Genomic DNA, 19083 nt, shown 5'->3' on the forward strand with positions numbered 1-19083 from the left:
TATTCCACCAAGCAAGACAAAAAAAAAACCCATTTTCATCCAATAAAAGCATATCAATATTTATAAGATAAATCATAACACTAATGCGAATACAAGATATTTTTACCCAAGAAAAATGGGAGAACATGATATCCATAAGATGACAAATAAAAGTGTCAGTAGCCAAAAAAAGATCCAATAACAGTGTCAACATAGAAGCTATCAACACTATAATGGCCACTGTTCTAACAATACTTGTCAACATTTAGAGGTATTATCCATTTTGTCTTCTGCACTTAAAAGTGAAAGACCTATGGGAGATGTCAACTATGTAAAAAAAGGAAGTGAAACACCAATTATATGCCAAGAGGCTGGAATAAAATCAGGTTATAACTCGTAGTTTATTTTTATCAATAGGTTATAACTCGTAGTTGAGAATATATTGTGTCAAGTCAATATTCACAGCTTATTAAAATATTAGAAACAGGTTTTATTTTTCACTTCATAACAGGTGAAATAAAAATATATATCATGTGAGAGAAAGTAGCAAGAAATCTGTAACTGCAAACTGAAACTGTCATCTGATGAAAATTCCACAACAATCAAAGCAAACAGAATCTGCAACCAAATTTTATTCCACTCTAAATTCATTCATATACACACCTGTATGGAAAAACCTGCATCTTTATCTGCACAATGAAAAATAAATAGAAATATTCTTGGCCACTACCTCTAACACAAGTAGATACAAATCCTCACAGAGGCTTTCTGCGAAGAGGATAAAGTAAGATGGGGAAAATACCAACAACTAACTCACCGACAGAACTAATTTATTTATATTAAATGACCTCAACCCAGAGAAGGGTAGGAGTTGAGCATACTGAAAGATCTCACTATGGCTTGAGAAGAGAGGAGAGACAAAGGGTGGTTAAATTGATACTATCAAAAGAAGATGGGGAGCTGCTACTCATTATTGAATCTCTTTGCAATGATAGGACGGACATCATCAGCATCAACCAGGGTCTCAAGGAAGGGAAGCAATGAAATTAATGCAGAGTCTGATGGATCATCAAACCAACTCTTAATTGGGATCCCATTATTCACTTGCAACCTGAAAACCTGAAACCATAAAAAGAGAGAACGAATTATTCAAAACAGGAGCTAATCATATAATAGACAAGATTCATTAAGCACTTAAACTACTAAAAACCTGAAATCCCTAAATTCCACAGTTCATTTCTTGTACTATGGATACACAGGAAAACAGAATGCTCAAACTCTAAATACAACGGTTGAAAAGTACCTCTCTAGAACCACTATACTAAAAGATCAGAGACACCAAATTGATTCTTAAATGGATGAGACAAAAGGACTGATTACTCTTTTCATACTAGTAAATAGCTGGGAAAGGATCCAATAGTGATTATGAAAAATGATTTTTCCGGTCAATGGAGTGCCTCCCAGGCATTTCAAAAGCTCTAGGGATCTAAGGGAGACACCCTCTCTCCCCTCTTGTATTTATATGTGCAACAGAAGCCTTAGCTTCTCTCATGAAGAGAGCTTCAGAGGGAGGGTCTATTTCAGGTTTAGAAATGTGCAGGAATGGTCCAAAAACTACCTTCCTCCAGTTTGTTGATGATACTTTATTTTTCTGGACACTTCCACTTCACATCTTCAGCACTTATTGGGAATTCTGACTTGGTTCCAAATCGTTTCTGGCCTCAGAATCAACTGGGAAAGAGCTCTCTAATCCCAGCTGGACAGGCCCCAGATATTAAAAATTTGGCTAATGTTTTGGGTTGCAAGGTGGCTCAACTTCCATCATCATACCAACAGCCCCCATTAGGTGCCAAATCCTCAAGCTCCATATGTGATCCAATTATTGAGATATGTCAAAAGAACTGTACTCATGGAAAGCCAGATATCTCTCTCAGGGAAGGAAGTTAACCTTAATCAAAAGCACTCTTTCTAGCCTCTCAAGCCATTTCCATTAAATGCTCCAAGCCCCTTTAAAGGTTGCAGAGAATCTGGAAAAGATTAAAAGAGATTTCTTATGGAAGATGTGGATTGGACTAGTATTTGTACTCCAAATAAGTCAGGTGACCTGGGAATTTATTGCATCAGGAACCTAAACATTTTCTTTTATCAGCAGCAGAAATAAATCTTTTATTAAATCAGGAACAAAATTTACAATAATATGAGTAGCCTCGGCTACCCCATGATCTTTAAGACAATAGAAAAAACCTTTTTCTTACAGTTAAAAATGAGCCCAAAATCAGTTCCTTCTATTGACCCCTTGCTTAGCAAAATGATCAGTTAAGCTGTTTGCTGATCTAGGGACCCACTGCAAAATCACCTGTATATCTTCTGAAAATCTTTTAAGTTTCTTAACCTCATTCCTGAAATACCACGGAACTTTATCATTATCTTTTAGCCAGCTTATGATCACCTTTGAATCTCCTTCAACCAACAACTTCCTGATCCCTAAACATTGCTCTTCTAAGAAAATGGCACTGGAGATTCAATGCTGAAAGAAATAATTGACGGTGTCATCTGATTGCAAGCAAACATGGGCTATCCAATGGAGGCTGGGATGCTAATCCTGCTACCCATACCACCAACACTGCAGTTTGGAAGGGCATTCAGAAGATTCATGCTCACTTAGAAGGAGTTGCTAATAATCTGGACAATGGCTCTCAGTTGAGATTTTGGTTGGATTCCTGGCATTGTTAAAGGACCTTGGCCAAATCAACCCAAGTCTCTTCAATGTTGCCATCAACAAAGAGGCAACTGTGGCTGAATTATTCTCCGTTGAGTGAAAATCTGGTACCTAGACTCCCATTTTTGGAAGGAACCTCTTTGATTGGGAAATTGAGAGTCTTGAGGGCATGATTCCCCAATTCCAACAATATCAGCCAATTGAGTCTTGAGGAGGATAGCAGAAGTTAGAAGTGGGACAAGAAAAGGATTTTCTTAGTCAACTAATGATGCAGCACCTAAGCTCGGGTAACCCCTATTTCCTCTCCAGAGTTGTTTGAACACAGAAAGCGCCATCAAAGATTGCCTTTCTTGTGTGATCAGAAGTCCTTGGAAATTGTGTCACCAAAGACAAGATAAGCAGGAGAGGCATCCCTCTTACCTCCCCTAGCTGCCCTCTATGTAATGCTCTTAAGGAGACTGCAGACCATCTCTTTTAAATTGCCCAGTGAGCAGACAGACTTACTTGAGTAATTTGGTGGTCAACCAATATCTGAACTCAGTTTTTCCTAGCACTGCTGCTGGATTCCTAAACAGCTGGTTCATTGAAGACCAATCAAAGAATGGAAAAATTATTTGGGATATGCCACGGATGGAGAGGAAGAGCAGAATTTTGAAGGAAAATCCTCGCAAATAGATGAAGTTACTTTTGGACTATTTGGAAGGAGAGGAATAGCAGAATTTTGAAGGCAAATCCTCGCAAATAGATGAAGCTATACATACCATGACAGCAAAGGTTCTCTCTTGGGAAAAAGCATCTAAGCTTCCAATTAATACAATATAGTTCTTACTGCAGGATTCTCCCCCGTATACAGCCTAATTGTAATGGGTTCTCCCATTTCATACAAGTAATACAATATACTTTACCTTTTCTCAAAAAAATGATAATGAATTTTCTCCTTCGGAGTCACGATGACCAAAAGAAATTCTGATAGAAAATTATTTTCTGATCCCATATAACATTTTCTCTCAGTAAAAGCATTACAAGGTTGTTACAACTATGAAAATAGAGCATATAAATACTCACTTGATAAATAGAAGTCCATTGCATAGCAATCAAACAGGAGATGAAGATTTGTGAGGAGGGGAAAGGATGGGAAGGAAAATAATACCTGTGGAGAATTATCAATAATAGCAACTTTTGCTAGGTCAACTCCTAAAACTGTCAAGTCTTTAGTGTAGCTACCATCTGAAAAGATACATGACTCACGATAAGCACGTCGAGAAATAAGCTTTCTGTCTGGATCCAGTATATTCAAGAGTTGCTCGGCATATGCGCTTTGACTGGCAGTAAACACAATGACCTCAAACATCTCCGCAACTCTTTCCAAGAATGTCCGAAGGTGAGGCCTCTGCCGTACATAGACAGTATGCTCCTTCATGTTGAAATGAACTTGAAAGGTGAAGTCTGCATCATCACAGGGCTCCAGAGTAGAATGAACAAGTGTTTCTATACAGATGGAAAACAACAATAACTTTAGAAAAAATGGCATGCATCAAATATTCGCAAAACAATAAAAATAACAGATGCATTCAACCAATACGAGGCTCAGCATGGGGATTATAAACTACCACAAAAAACAATGTCATAGGTTACAACACCCAGGATCCAGCAAGTGGTGGTGTTTGAATTGTGACATGTATTTTTGGTTCTTAATGCAAAATAAAGCACATTGCAGGATCCAGAGAATTGAAACCTATGAGAACACATAATATAGAAATCGCAAAGTTTAGGATACTCCCACTGATGCGTAGACGCTCTTAAATGGAAGATGTGTCTAAATTGAACGCACGTTGAAGTCCAACACTAAAAAGATTCTTGAGGACACTTTCTATGTTGCATTTTCTTTTAATATCCTAGCTTATTTGACATAAGTGAACAGCCAATGTACAGGAAAAGAAAATTTTCAAATCAAACATTATTAAGTAACAAAGGCAACTTTCATAGATTAGTTAATAAAAAATGTGAACTATTTTAATAGTATATGCTTTTCCATAGATGTATCCGTGAGTCCATGTTTTCTCATCTTGCTTAATTGGACTCTAGTCTTGAGCACACATCAGATTTCAACCCGTGTCTGTGTCCATGCTACATTGGATGCTCTAATATATGACTGAAATCCATGAAAGTGGTTCCAGAGCTTGTTCAATTTGTTTGCACACATCCAAGAGGAATGAATTTATAGATATATCATAGTTATAAGTGGAGTTAATTAAATTATTTCAAAATAAAGTCTAAGTTATTATAAGATAATAAGCAAACAAATAAACAAACCATTAACTATACACCAAACAAAAAATATCAAAAACTTCCTTACCATCCAAATCAAGTACTAAAGTGACAGGCTTCTTTATCCGGGATTCCTTGGGTAACAACATAGGCCACAGAGTTGGAACAACTTCTGGTAGATCAGGTAAATTTTTTATAAACAACTGTGGATCAAAGTATTCAACTTCGTCAGAGTCAACAGAGTGTGAACTAACATCAGGTTCCTGGGTAAGGGACTGTGTTTGATGGATCGCTAGATATAGACATCCATCATCTGAGCTCATCATGGCTCCTTCACATGGTTCACCATCAAGGTTATTGCTCATTTCCACAGTTTCCTCAAGGAAAGGCAATATCATGCATCCCTCAGCCATATCGAACATCAAACTTGAATCAGTATATCCATGGTTGAGGAATGGATTGGCTTCCATAATATCATCAAATTCTGCATTCCCATCATAGGTTAAACCAGTAAGACACCTATCAGAAATATAAAAACTTGATATGTTGCATGTTTGATAATCATCGCATGAGCCACTGCTTCCATCATCAGAGGCATCAGCTTTCAAATGTGCCATATCAGAACAATTGTCACTCCCTACTGTAAAATTAGTAAAGGGTAAGAAATACTGGATTCACTTTTTTTGCAGAATAATTGGTTATCATGAAACTTTATGCAACTTTTTTATGTGATCACTTCATGCTTGATAAGAGATTTTAATATATGCAAAAATACCATGGAGAAGAATGGAAGACCATGGGGGAATCATCACAGGAGAGACTAAAAGCATATGGTTGAAAGCTCAGAGTTATGTTATATGTGAAGAGAACAAAAAAATCAAAAAAAAAAAAAAAAAGCCAAGTAATTATTGATGCTAGAAGCAAAACAAAGAGCTCAACATGTGACAAAGGTTGTCTAAAACGAGAGCCAACTAGCAACAATCATAAGAAAATCAATGGAAGCCAATTTTCTACCTAAAACGAAGCATCTGCAAATGATGAAATGGAATGAATGCCAAACAACAGAATCTACATGAAACAACTAAATGGTCTTCACAATTTACTAGCATTTGGCAATAAATGATTCATTTCAATCTTTTTATGGTAAATAAAAAAGAAAATTTCAATCATCATCACCCACAAAGCCAAAGAGATTCAAATCAGACATTCAGACTACAGAAATTTGAGTAGATTTATGGAGAAACTGGCATTAGTTCTCCCTCTTTTTTTCATACCTCATAATTAAAATACAGTTGCATTTTCATTCAAAATAATTCCTCTTTTGGTTATTCTTGGACACATAAAGGGAGAAACTGTGTAGAATTTGCACCAGAACTGTTATAGTATGGATAATTTGGTTTCCAATCAATGGTCAATGGAAAAATCTCTAATAACAAGGAGCAAGAGGAAAAACCTATGGAATTCATCATGATGAAGGTTGCTTTCTGGATGATTACAAAAATGAGTTCAAAGGTGTTTCTTTGGATTCAATATTGAGAATCTGAGATATAGTCCTTCAGTGGATTTTTTACCCTTAGAAAACTACAGGTTATAGCTACATAGATGGCACCAGAGATGGGAATAATTAAACTTAACTTTGAAGAGTGCTGTCTCAGCAATACAGGCCTACCATGTAGAAGTCTTTAGAGACCATTTAGCAACATCTCCATAAGATTTTCAGGGCCAGCACAGGAAGGAAGGTCCTTGAGGAGAGAGATCCTTGCCTAGATTTAAAATTAAGTCATTTCCTTGAGGTGAAACGGACCAACTGTAGAAGAGGATTGCCGGGTGGTGAACTGGTTGTCTACAAGTCTGTAAGCCCTTGGCTCTAAGATTCTTGCTTAGAGAAAGAAAGGCATTTTTTCCCTAACCTTAACTGCCTGTTCAAGCGGACAGTGGACACCAAGATCAGAAAACAGTCTCGCTGCTGCACTAACAGAAGAAGGGATAACAAAGAAACATCTCTATGTAACAGGGTAATCCTGTCCTACCTTCCGATAAGCAGTCAGCCCTAAGCTGTTGTATGTCTTCTCACTTCAACTTTGTGGGATGTAGGGTTTTATAATAGGTGAAAACACCTTCCACCTGCTAATCTGCAACTTTTTTTTATCAATAGTCTCCTGCAACTTTGCGGCTGTTATTTGGGAATACTTTTTTTCAGATTTCACTTGCAGGTGGCTGCCTCCAGCAATATTGAAGATATTATTTGATACAGCCTCCTTCTCACCAAATTAGTAAGAAGGGGGAGAAATCCTTTGGAGATGTACAAGGGCAGCAGTTCTGTGGTGTATTTGGGAGGAAAGGAACTCAACGCTTTTCAAGGACAAGGAAAGAAGAGTTAAATGCGAGATCATTGATGACATCAGCAGAAATTTGAAAAAAAAGTGGCTGATTCTGCTAGTGGGAAGGAAAAAAATAGCTGTTTCATTGCAACCTACAGCTATGTCCTTTGTCAAGTTGAACTTTGATAGTTGCAGCCTAGGCAACCCAGGCTTGTCAGGTGTTGGAAGAGTGAATGAAACGTAATTGCAATGTTTTCAGGTCCAATTGTGGGAGGAGATTCTACAAGAGTAAAACTACTAGTGGCGTTAACAAGGCTTAAGAAGATAAAACTAAACAATACTAATGCCATTACTAAAGTAGACTCCAAAGGTTGTCACAAGGTGGTTGGAGACTAATCAGGAATGTTCATGGACTTATAGGCATATGGTCAAAAAATTAGGAGTCTAATCGGGCAGTTGGGAACAAATTGATAAAGAACCAACCTGATCATTTGCATTGACCACTACAAAACCCAGGATGCCCCCAAAAGATGCAAAATAAAGAGAAGAATGCTTCCTCTATTATCCTTTTTGTGGGTCATAATCCATGCAGTCAAACAAATAGTTCCAACCATAACATCTGCTTCAACTTCAGGACTCTCTAAGCATATGATTCCAAGTCAAATGTCTCAAGAAGGGAAATGGAAATGAACGAAGATTAAAGCTTAAACCAATGATCACCAAGGCATACTGCCATTAAAACAAAATAGGCATCAATCTCACATGTTTTACAGTGTCACCACTCTCATGTTGATTCCACCCTTCCAACAGCACCTACCTCACCAATGATGCCTCCATTTAATGTTTGGATTCAGGATTTATGGTTTGCATCTAACATTACTTTAAAAGCATGAGTTCAGATTCAGATAGGAGGGATAGTAAAAGAAGTGAATATCAAAATAAACTTTTGCAATTGTGATTGGGACATGGAACCTTTTTATCTTAATGAACAATTTGAATTTGCTCAACAATGACAAAATCCAGTAAATGTCTAAAATTCTCTTTTGCTCACTCTGTAACACCTCAGAATCTTTCTTTTCTATATCGATTCTTTTGAAGATTCAAACACATGCTCTAACTTTATTCATCATTCAAAAACACGATTTGACATTTGTTTTGCAAAAAAATCCCCACAATTAGTTCTGAACCAATATAGGGTCAGGCAGGCTGTAAGCCAAGTTGTGGATCATTCAGCTGAGTTTTGGTTGGAACCAACATTGTCTGAGTTGTAAAATACTTATGTGAATATCCTCTTGTCCTTTAAGTGGAGAATACTTGACTTTTTTTTTATTTTGAGAAAGGTTAACTGAGCTTTATTAAAAGTTTACTGAGAAAAGTTAACAGTGTACAAGAGCCTTAGAAGGCAGGAACATAACTACAGAGGCAAATAACTATCAGATAACAAAGATACTCTATGGGCTCCTGATTTGGCTAAGCTTTCAGCTACAGTGTTAAGTTCCCTGTGAATCCAGACTAGCTTCACATTCATAGAAGCCAAAACATCTCTAGCTTCAGCCAGCAGGTGGGCAAGCCTCCAAGGATGATGCCATAATTAAAAAGTTCAAGCTACTCCACAGTATGCACCAAACAATTCTATAGGTGAGGGAACGTGCTAATTAAATAGCTATTGACTAACAGGAACATTGAGTACGTATAGGTTTTTTTTCTTTGGAGGAAAAGAAAAGGCTTTACCTGTATAGCTTTGAAAATTTGATTTATAGTTAACTTCATCAGACTGCAAAATAGGTGAGAAGATTGTTTCCAAGTTTGATGGGCATGTGGCTGGTAGAATCTCCTGCAATTCAAGTAACAAAATTGTCACTGCATTAATTAATATAAAAGCCTGAATGACCAATCTCAATGAAACAACAGCTTAAAAAGATCTAATTACTGGAAAACAAGTAAGCTAAAGCAAAACCAAGATGTAGAAATCAGTTGATGTTAGCAAAAATAACAGATAACTAACCTACACATAACAGTACCAATATAACATTTTGACAGATCACACACTTTTTTTTTTCATTCTTTGCTTTACATGTTATCAGGAAGGTTGGTCTAGGCTGAAATAAATCTTCAATTAATTATATCCTTCAAGGTAATTTTCAAAACTCCCTGTAAAATAGATATATAATGCCTCAGTTAAGCAGGTATAAACAGGATTTGATGTCTTCAATACCATGAATCAGATGGCCTAGAAATATAACTGTAGGATGATATTAATATCCTGGATCAGTTTCCTGAGTCAAAAAAAAAAAAGAAAAAAATAGAAAGATAATTGGGAAGTGAAAAAGTAAGCAAAACTAATGCAGTAAAAAATAGAATCAATCATGTGTATTGAAAGTAAATGTACAACCAAAAAGTGTCATTATTTGATCCATTGTTCAAATTTTTTCCTTATCAATAGTGTGAAATGTGTTCATTTCAAAGTAGAACCATACAACCCAGGAAACTTGTAGGGCAAGTTGATACATGCAGCTCAAGGATGACTAATTGAAAAAATTGCAATGAATTCAAATTTGGAAGCCCTCCTCCTGGACCACGTAGTCCCCATTCAAAAACATTTTTGTTCACACCTTCCCTTGCCAGCATGTCTGCTAGGTTGTTCACATCCCAAGTTATCCATTTGAACAAGTGGTTCATGTTGATTATGGGCAATTTGATTTATCTTAAAGGATGTATGGGATTCCAAGGGCCTTCTGATGTGAGCAGAAATATTGAAGAACCAAACTAATCATTCACTTGACCCACAATGTACCATATGAGCACAAATTAGGAAAAAGACAGACATGTAACCCTGCAGTATCGATGCAGCAAACCAACTCAAGCTCAAAGAAAAGCTTGACCACCAAACCCTTCCACTGTGTGGTTATTACACAATAAGAAGTCCATTTACCATTCCTTTTGTTTATTTAACAAAAATAACGTAGGCATATCATTTGTGACTTGCGAACAGAGTATTCATAACTTCATGACGGTGAAATAAGCAGTCACTTTCCAACAAAACAATTGTCATATAAATAACATATGATTGAACGGGGAAATGTGTAATCTCAAGATGTTAAAAACAAACTAAACAACTTTCATACAACAATATTCAGACATGTTCAAAAAACAATACATAATTAATTCCATACCTCTCTTTCAATAGATGCAGAATCAGTTAATGATGATGATGACCTTTGTGACCTAATGGCTTCCTCGTCCACTAATTGTTGATGCTCAACAGCTTCATCACTTCTAATTTTATATAAAGGCACTTCAATGCTGGGAAAAACTGCAACAAGAAGTAAACATTAAAAAAGAGTACAAAATTTCATGGGATGCACCATTCCCTTCATAATTAGGAATTAAGTTCATACTGCACATAGAAATTAATAAATGAAAACAATATGATGAACAGAGTTAAATGTTATGGAAAACAAACTTTTGAAGGAGAAGAATATGGTGATTGAACAGGATAGAAATTTTGAAGCAAGTATGAACTAAAAAACACGATACACTACAGAGTACTCTTTTAAAAACTGTGGAAGCTCTGTGATCTATTTTCATGATGCCCACTGAAAGGTATCTTGCAAGAAAGACAACATGTAATTTCTTACCATCTTGGCAATCTTCAATAGAACTGCCCAACTCAGCTTCTTGTTGAGACATTCTGACCTGAAAACATGAATCCTTGGATATTTTACTTGACCGTTGACAGACCCGAAGCCCATTTCCATCTTTTATACAGCCTGTTCTTGACTTGACCTTCATTTTTAGTGCCGGCATTTGATCTATGCTTGTGGATATACCAAACAATTAATTCAAAAATGTCAAATAAAAAATACGACCTCTATACACGTTTGCATCCAATCTGCAATACAAAGTGTTTTACCTTAGTAATCAAATAGATACCAGAATACAGGAACAACCAAAGGAGCAATGGTATCACTAGAAAAGGAAAAAAAAGAGGGAGAACTACAAGTGAGTCAATAAGATATAGTAGCATGGAACCTTTATCATGTAAAGATAGATATGTCATTTGAAAAGATACAAAGTCAAAAATATCCAAACAAGTGAATATCTTGGTCAAAGATATGAAGCCTACACGACACATATGGTACCATTCTAATTGTAGCCAGGAGAGAAGAAAGACAATAGCTGATGGCCAAAATATCCTAGCATGTGAATAAATTGGCACATAATATGAACTTGACTTTTTTATTAATAACAGAAACAGAATTCATTAATTATCAAAGAAAAAGAAACAAATAAGAGAAAGGGAGAGATAAACTCTCTTAGCTGGAAACAATGTTACAACCAAGCCCAATATAGTCGGTTCCTACCCACACCATGTTTAGTCAAAGAACCAACAAAAGAATTAGCATCTCTTTAAACCCATTTTAGAGTAACATTCATCCCTTGCAGCAGCCACTTGATTCTTCTCCTCATAGATGTAGCCCCACCAACCCACATTCTCTTCCTTTTGTAGCCAGCTAATGACCAACTTTGAGTCTCCCTGAATTGGTGGCTTCCAAATGTTCAAATCCTTGCCTTTTTGAAATCTCTCCAATTACGGCTAATAAATTAGCTCTCAAAGCATCACCCACCCCAATATGGCTAGAGTAAAGGGCAATACTTTCTCCTTCCTCATTTCTAAACACTCCTCCAATACTTAAAGGACTCAGATTTCCTTCACTGCTACCATCAAAATTCAGCTTAATGAATCCCCTACTACGTGGGGACCAAACAAGCCTAAGACTCTCCTTGAGATGAGCAAAATCAGGAAGTTCCTTCCACTTCCTCATCAAATCACCAACTGAAATATCCTCAAACAACTTCAGGGTCTTCACCCAATGAACCATTTTATAGTTATGGCATCAATTAGTGCCTCCACGTTCCTTTCTTTTTCTTTAAAAACAAATCTTTGATTTCTCTCCAAGGAAATCTTCCCCTTTTCTTCAGCCCTCCAACAAAATAACAAACTCTGAACGAAAGATTGGGGGGTCCGCTTGCATCGAAACAAAGAGGCAAACCATTCCAAAATTGAAGCAAATGGACAAGAGATTTATAAGTGATAGCAAGACTCACCGTTGGCTTTGCAGAGATGGCACCAAAAAGGGGAAAGACACCAATTAGGTTTTTTCTTCAAATACACTTCCCAGCAAACACCACCAATCCTAGGTGGAATAGGATTGCTCCAAACCTCCTTTACAGGAAAGGGCATAGGGGTGCTCACAATTCGGTTAACCAAACTATGGGCTTAATTTTGAAACCAAACCCATTCATCAAAAAAAAATTTGAAACCAAACCGGTATTACCGGTTTCTGGAAAATCGATAACCGAAACCGAACCAAATCCAATTGGTTAACTGGTTACCTAGTTCGGTTAACCATTGGTTTGGTTCGTCGATTTTTTTGTTTTTATATTTACAATATATTATAAAAAAATTATATAAGTATATAATAAAAAACTAGAAATACATATAAAATATTATATTTTAAATAACAAATAACATATATATTACAAATAAATATATATATATATTTTTTTTATATATAATGCATATTTATTAATTTATAATATATGGATAATATAAAATATATATGAAAAATATATAATATACATATAATATATAGAAATATATGTATACCGATCGGTTCAATTAAACATTGTTTTTTATATTGGTTAACCAAAACCAAACCTATACCTTTGGTTTTTTTAAAATATGGAACCAAATCCGAATCGACTGTTTTGGTTAACTAGAACTTTCAATTCAGTCTCATTGGTTCAGTTCGGTTTTTCGGTTTCTCTTGCTCACTCCTAAAAGGGCATACCCAGACTAACACTCGGCTGAATTAAATGCACAAAGACCAAGGCACAAGTAAAGGAACTTGAGGATGAAAGGGTCCAAATTCGGCTGGACCCTCTTGAAGGGTCCAACACCACTCTATCAAGATCTTGAATCAAGGTCATGATAGTGTTGGTTTCACCCTCATGGAGGCCTCTTCTAAAGCCCAAATCCCAATTCAGACCAAACCATAATATGAACTTGATACAAGAATATATAGTATCCTATCTGGATTCGGATGAGTAGGAGAAAATGGTTTATAACAACAGCAACAAGGAAAGTTCATCATTTCAGAAGCATCATAAATATATAATAACAAGTCAAAATCTATCAGGTTGGGATGCATCTGTTTACACATTGCAATTAGGAAAGCATAGAAGGACAACAACTTTTGTGATGAAACCAATCATACTAAAAAAATATTTCACAACTTGAAAATACAAGACAAAAATATTTGTTATGAAACTGTTATACTAAAAAGAATATTTAACAACTTTGGTTTATTTACATCCAGCATAGAACATAGTTTTCAAGGCGATGCCTAGGTGACAAGGAGCCCTTGGAGGCTCGCCTTGCCTAATTGCCAAACAGTTTTGTACATTGTTTTGTAAAATACTTTTATATTCTTAATTTTTTGAGATTACAATTATAAAATAGACATTATTAAACTAAAATATTCATTTTGTGTGTTTACTTTCTAATTTATTTTTATTATTTTCTTATTTATTAGGGTTTAATCAACACAAACATTGCTAAATGCTCTATTTTCTTCTTCTTCTTTTCCTATAACAAAATAAGGTCTTTTTATTTCTTTTGAAGGGCTAAACAACGGGGGTGGCTCATCCCCCAACCCAGGTGCAAAAGGGATACGATCCCAAGTCTCCACTACGACCAACAAGATACCTTATCAACCAACCGGTTGGCACGTACTATAACAAAATAGGGGTTCAGCTCCCATATTTTTTGAATTTTCTTTTCTTTCTTTTTCTTATGAATATGTTGATTTTCTATGCTTTAATATGAAGCTTATACTTTTCTTATGAAAATTATGGATAATTATCAAGGAAATATGGTTGTGGAACCTAGGGAACTACCATAGGATATATGTTTTTCACTTAAAAAAATCTATCACCCAGGCAGGCACCTAGACAACAAGGCGCTCCCCTGTCGCCTAACCTCACCTTGGCACCTTGAAAACTATGGCATAGAAGGCCATCAACAACACCCATAACTTAACAATTGATATGGCATTAAACAGAATGGACTAGCGAAACTTGATTCATATAGTTGGGATAAGGCTTGGATGATGGTGATGATCGTTATTTACATCCACTTTTAAATTGCTCAATAAACTCTGTCTGTGTTGAGCTTGTTGGCTGGTCCCAAGCCCGGATAAAGGACTAAGGTTGCATCAGGTTGGCAACCCACCATTAAAATCCTCACCACACTCTTATGAACATAGATTGTGAATTGTCATTTCGTGCACTGAAAAATAGAATGCAATAGGATACATGTAGCATACCACATATAGTTGGGACAAAGTTAGTTGATATTTGAAAGAATTGGCATGAGGTGGTGATAAGCTCATCAAAAAAAAAGGAGTTGGTTTGTGCTCCTTGGTCACCTCCAATTGATGACTTTATTAAACTAAATTTTGATGGAAGCAATCAAGGAAATCCAGGCCCATCAGAAGCAGGAGGGGTGTTTACAAACAAAGATGGACAAATCGTTGCTTTGTTCTCAGGACTGGTGGGTTTGGGGGACTCAATAAGGGCTGAGCTTTTGGCAGTAATTTAAGGGTTGCAGATAGCAAAAGATTTGAGTCTGAACAAGCTGATTGTAGGTGATTCCAAGATAGTGGTGGGGTGGTTACATAAGCCAAACACTGTTATTTGAGCGTATAGAGATGAAACATGACAGTGGGGATACAATGGGAGAGAAGATCAGCCAATAGGATCGCTGATTCCTTAGCTAAGCAAGGAATAAATAGGGGTGACTTGTATTGGTCTAAGTTGTAATTGCTTTCTTGTTTGTGTTTCTTGCTTTTCTTTGTTGAGAGGTGCACCTCATGCCTCTCTTTGGGATGCTTGTAGAAAGAGCAACCTAACTATAATATCATTTCCCCTTTAGTTACACTCTAAAGTTTTTATCATTGACATTTAATTTTAATGAATAAATTTAGAAGAATATAAAGATCAAACATATCCTCCAAAGAGTTAGGGAGCTAGGTAACTCAAGACTTCAACAACCCTAGGTTGACAGATATCAAAAATTACCATAAAATTACAACTGTTTCCCCTGGACCCAGCATCCCCAATTTCATTCTCTCTCATTGACTCCAAATCTGGTTAGGCTGTTTGCCAGTGGGAAGAGAAAGAGGAGTGTTGTACCTTTAAAGATGAAGAGATAAAAAAAAGGAGAAAGAATATCACACTATTACCCATAAGTATACAATAAACTCTTATTGCATTAATTCAACTCAGTTCCAATAATAAAAATGACCATTTATGGACTCAACATAAGGGTTCTAATCTCCCTTCATAGGCTTAAATTTATACTTAAGAAGTTCACTCAGAACAACTAACAACTTTTAATTGCTTCAAAACCAAGCAAAACCAGTAGGTAATACATATAGCCACTCAAATAAGGACTCTAGCCCATTAAATAACTCTAATCACTTTACAAATCCTACTACAACTAGAGAAATCAAAAACAACTCAAAGATTGACTCAAAGAAAATAAACATCCAAATCTTGTCACATGTTAACACCCTATTAGTAAAATGACCATAACTCCCTCAAAATGCATCTTAGTCTTATTTGGATAGATAACTCAACCACCAATTAATGATACCAAAATCATGCAAAAGACAAGTTTTGATCCCTGAAAAATATACTTAAATAAAAAAATGGCATGAACTAATTTGACGGTTTGACCCTTTAAAATGCCTAAACCCTATCCCTGAGAAACTAACAACTAGAAGTTAAATAAGAGAAAAGTCAAAAATATGAAAATCCATAAGACCCAGAAATTATGAAATTGCCACTAACACAAGAATATTAAGAAACTTGATTTCTTCTTCAACAGTATCTTTCCTTGCTTCCATGCCTACATCTTCTGTGGCTTCCCAAAAGGATCATCTTTAGTTTCCCATTTTTTTTATAAATCTTCTGTTTCCCATTTTCAAAGATATGAAAGCCAATATCAACCAAACCTCAACTTTTGTTTCAAGTTCCTATTTAAACTGATTGTAGCTTCTTGTACTTCCCTTCTCTGTCTTCCTACTTGTGAATATACAGAAGAAGTTGACAGATCCCTCATAGAGAATTGTTTTTCTATTGACATCAGACCTTTTAAAAACTTGAAACCTAATATTCCCAATGAAGGATAGTTAAAACAAATCTTAAACTTATCCATCAATTGCATGAGCAAGAAAATAGCCTCAATAGTTAAAAGTTGACCCCTCAAGTAAAAGTACAAGTTGTTTTTCCATTTTTTTATTACCTATATAAACAAGAACAACACATAGAAATTATCTTAATGCACTTAAGCTTTCATTCTTTTCTATGATTACTCCACCAGCATGTCTTGATCACTGTCTCCCAGGATCTCATAGTGTAACAATGTAACCCATAAGTTTGATGCAAAATACTTGTCACAATGCCGCACAACTTCTTTACACATGATTTATATAATGTTTAATAGGGATTATACTGTATGATCCGCTAATGAGCTTCCTAAGATCATCATCTAGGAATTCTGAAAATATTGCTCAAGTTACTTGCAAATCATAGTAGTTCATAGGGAAGAGGATAGTAGGAGAAATTGGTGTCAACTTTGAGAATTGTGCAAAGAAAACCAGTTCTACAATCTCGTGCAAGAAGTGGATGAATTTGTAAAACCGCATAAAAATTACTCATTTTTAACAAGATAATAGAACATATTTTTCTAATTCTGTTTACTATAGAAAATAGATTTTTAACAACAGTTGGAACAAAAACTTAAAAGTTATAGAAAAATACAAGCATATGAAGATTAAAAAGCTTCAAATCCTTTCTTCTGTTGCAGAAGCAATTTTCCTAAGCCCATAACTTCCAAATGATAGATTGGATTTAAACTTCAAAACTTGGAAAGAACAGTGTAACATAAATAAAATTCCCCTTGGAATTAGACCGTCAAACCCAAGTCAATCAGCCAAAAGATAGATTAACAAGCCCTTTAAAAGAAGATATTAAAAAAATATATTGCAATTAACCAAACAAGAAAATCAACCTATCAAAAAAATCAAACAAGAAAACCACAAAACACAACAGTTCCAAAGGAAAAGAAGAAAACTAATTGGAAAAAAAGAAAGAAAAGCTCAAAACCCAAACTAACCAAGAATAAATTAGAGTTCAGAGAAACCCAAAAAACAGCAAAACCCCCTACATAGAAGCACACCCTCCTTCGTGGAAAGAAACCGGATCAGAAGAACAGAAGAACAGAAAAATCAAACTTTTCACAAAAGTACTCCATGAAAAATCAAAGTCAACCAACAAATCAGTCTCAAAACAGATTCAACAACAACAGACTCAAATCACAAAATCACTACAATTAACAAAAGAAAATAAAACCCAATTCACCAGATAAAAATCAAAAGCAACCCACCAAGACAAATCTCACAAACAAAAGGAACGAACTCGCGAATTACCAACTGGGTGCTTAAAGAAACAAATAAACATCAACATAAACAAGAAATATGAAAAGAAAAATAAGAGCAAAATAAGATATTAGCATAGCTACCAAAGACAACGAACACGGAATATCAGAAGAATCTTCACATACCTGTACCTCTTCTCTCTCTCCCCTCTTCCTTCTCTCTCAGCTGAAACTGAGAAGAGAAAGGGCGAAAAAAGGGTCTAATCAAGACCCATCAACTTACACTTTTTGAGCTTCGAACCGTCTTAGAGAGAGATGAGAGAGGAGAGAGAAAGAACATGTTGACGTCCAGAGATCCCACGAACGGCTCGGATACGATCCCTTAGTAGCTTTGCCTCATCAGTCATCACCAATAGAATTTGGACGCGTCCATTCTGAATCCAGCTTGACACTACACCCGGACACGTGCGCGGGATCGCGGAATGAGAGGAAGCTTGATAGACGGCAGAAAGCCGAACTGCCGTCGACTTGTCGGCGCCCGAACCGAAACTCCATTGACTTCCGGCGGGCCCCACCAGAGTCAGTGCTGACGTTTATCAGGTCCACCCAATCATCAATCCGGACCGTCTACTGGGTCAGCTGAATCTCTGGTGGAACCATTCCATACCCTAGCCACTGAGTTGACTTGACGACTTGCTTCATGATAACAGAAAAAAATCAGTTAGTTGTCAACATTAAAAAGTATACATTTTGAACGGCTGCGATCATCTGATGATTCTGAGTCCGGAATAGTTACGTTGGTAGGTAACAGAGGGGGAGGGTTGTATATTTGTATGTCCCACGTTCTTTTATGGTCCACAGTAAGAACGTGAGGGGATGGTTATGATCGTACGGTGGACTTTTGGTATTAAAGATCAATTTTAGGTGGGGCCGGAGTGTGGGTGGGACCCGTGAAGTCTTTTGTGATAGCACGTGAAGCTGAAGGCTACTGGACCATGCATGTGGGTCAGGCAAAAACATTTCTTACGCGTGTCTCTTACTTGAGCTTCGTTTCTCTCTCTCGGTCTCTCTCACCGGTTTGGACCATACATTTATCGTGATTCTCTTTAGGCCCACTAAATGAGTTGGATAAAGGATCGTGATCCCTTTGGGCCCACTAGAACGAGTCCAGTATGGTTGATCGGTTTAGTTTTTTGGTTGAATCAATCCAACTAATTGGTTCAACTGAAACTGAACCGAATAGTTTGATCAACCAAAGTTTTCAGGTTGGATCATACTCAGTGGTTTTT

The 19083-nt window shown here is 36.3% G+C and overlaps 1 protein-coding gene across 3 annotated transcripts; it reads right to left on the reverse strand.

Annotated features, from left to right (window-relative positions):
• Positions 1-581: 581 nt before the first annotated feature.
• On the reverse strand, positions 582-18153 carry LOC148867004 (uncharacterized). Of its 3 annotated transcripts, none has more exons than XM_088977951.1 (7): positions 17981-18153; positions 10926-11179; positions 10461-10600; positions 9019-9121; positions 5055-5450; positions 3849-4186; positions 582-1098 (listed from the first exon to the last, which is right to left on the reverse strand). In XM_088977951.1, exons 2-7 carry the CDS (start codon positions 11092-11094, stop codon positions 943-945), a joined length of 1302 nt encoding a protein of 433 aa, XP_088834077.1. In that variant the 5' UTR covers positions 11095-11179; positions 17981-18153; the 3' UTR covers positions 582-942. The 3 variants fall into 3 exon arrangements, with proteins under 3 accessions (XP_088834077.1, XP_088834075.1, XP_088834076.1); XM_088977949.1 differs by having other exon boundaries at positions 5055-5606; positions 17981-18147; XM_088977950.1 differs by having other exon boundaries at positions 5055-5603; positions 17981-18121.
• Positions 18154-19083: the final 930 nt, after the last annotated feature.

Source organism: Nelumbo lutea, chromosome 3 (genome assembly GCF_056320005.1).
Source record: "Nelumbo lutea isolate HS-2025 chromosome 3, American lotus-T2T, whole genome shotgun sequence".
Taxonomy (NCBI): domain Eukaryota; kingdom Viridiplantae; phylum Streptophyta; class Magnoliopsida; order Proteales; family Nelumbonaceae; genus Nelumbo; species Nelumbo lutea.

Bases quoted from the DNA above. Each gene is read 5' to 3' on its own strand.
- LOC148867004 (XM_088977949.1), bottom strand. From the start codon at position 11,094: ATGCCGGCACTAAAAATGAAGGTCAAGTCAAGAACAGGCTGTATAAAA. The intron at 10,601-10,925 runs GTAAGAAATTAC...TTCTTGTTGCAG, and splicing joins TATTGAAGATTGCCAAGATG to TTTTTCCCAGCATTGAAGTG. The intron at 9,122-10,460 runs GTATGGAATTAA...CTTGAATTGCAG, and splicing joins CTGCATCTATTGAAAGAGAG to GAGATTCTACCAGCCACATG.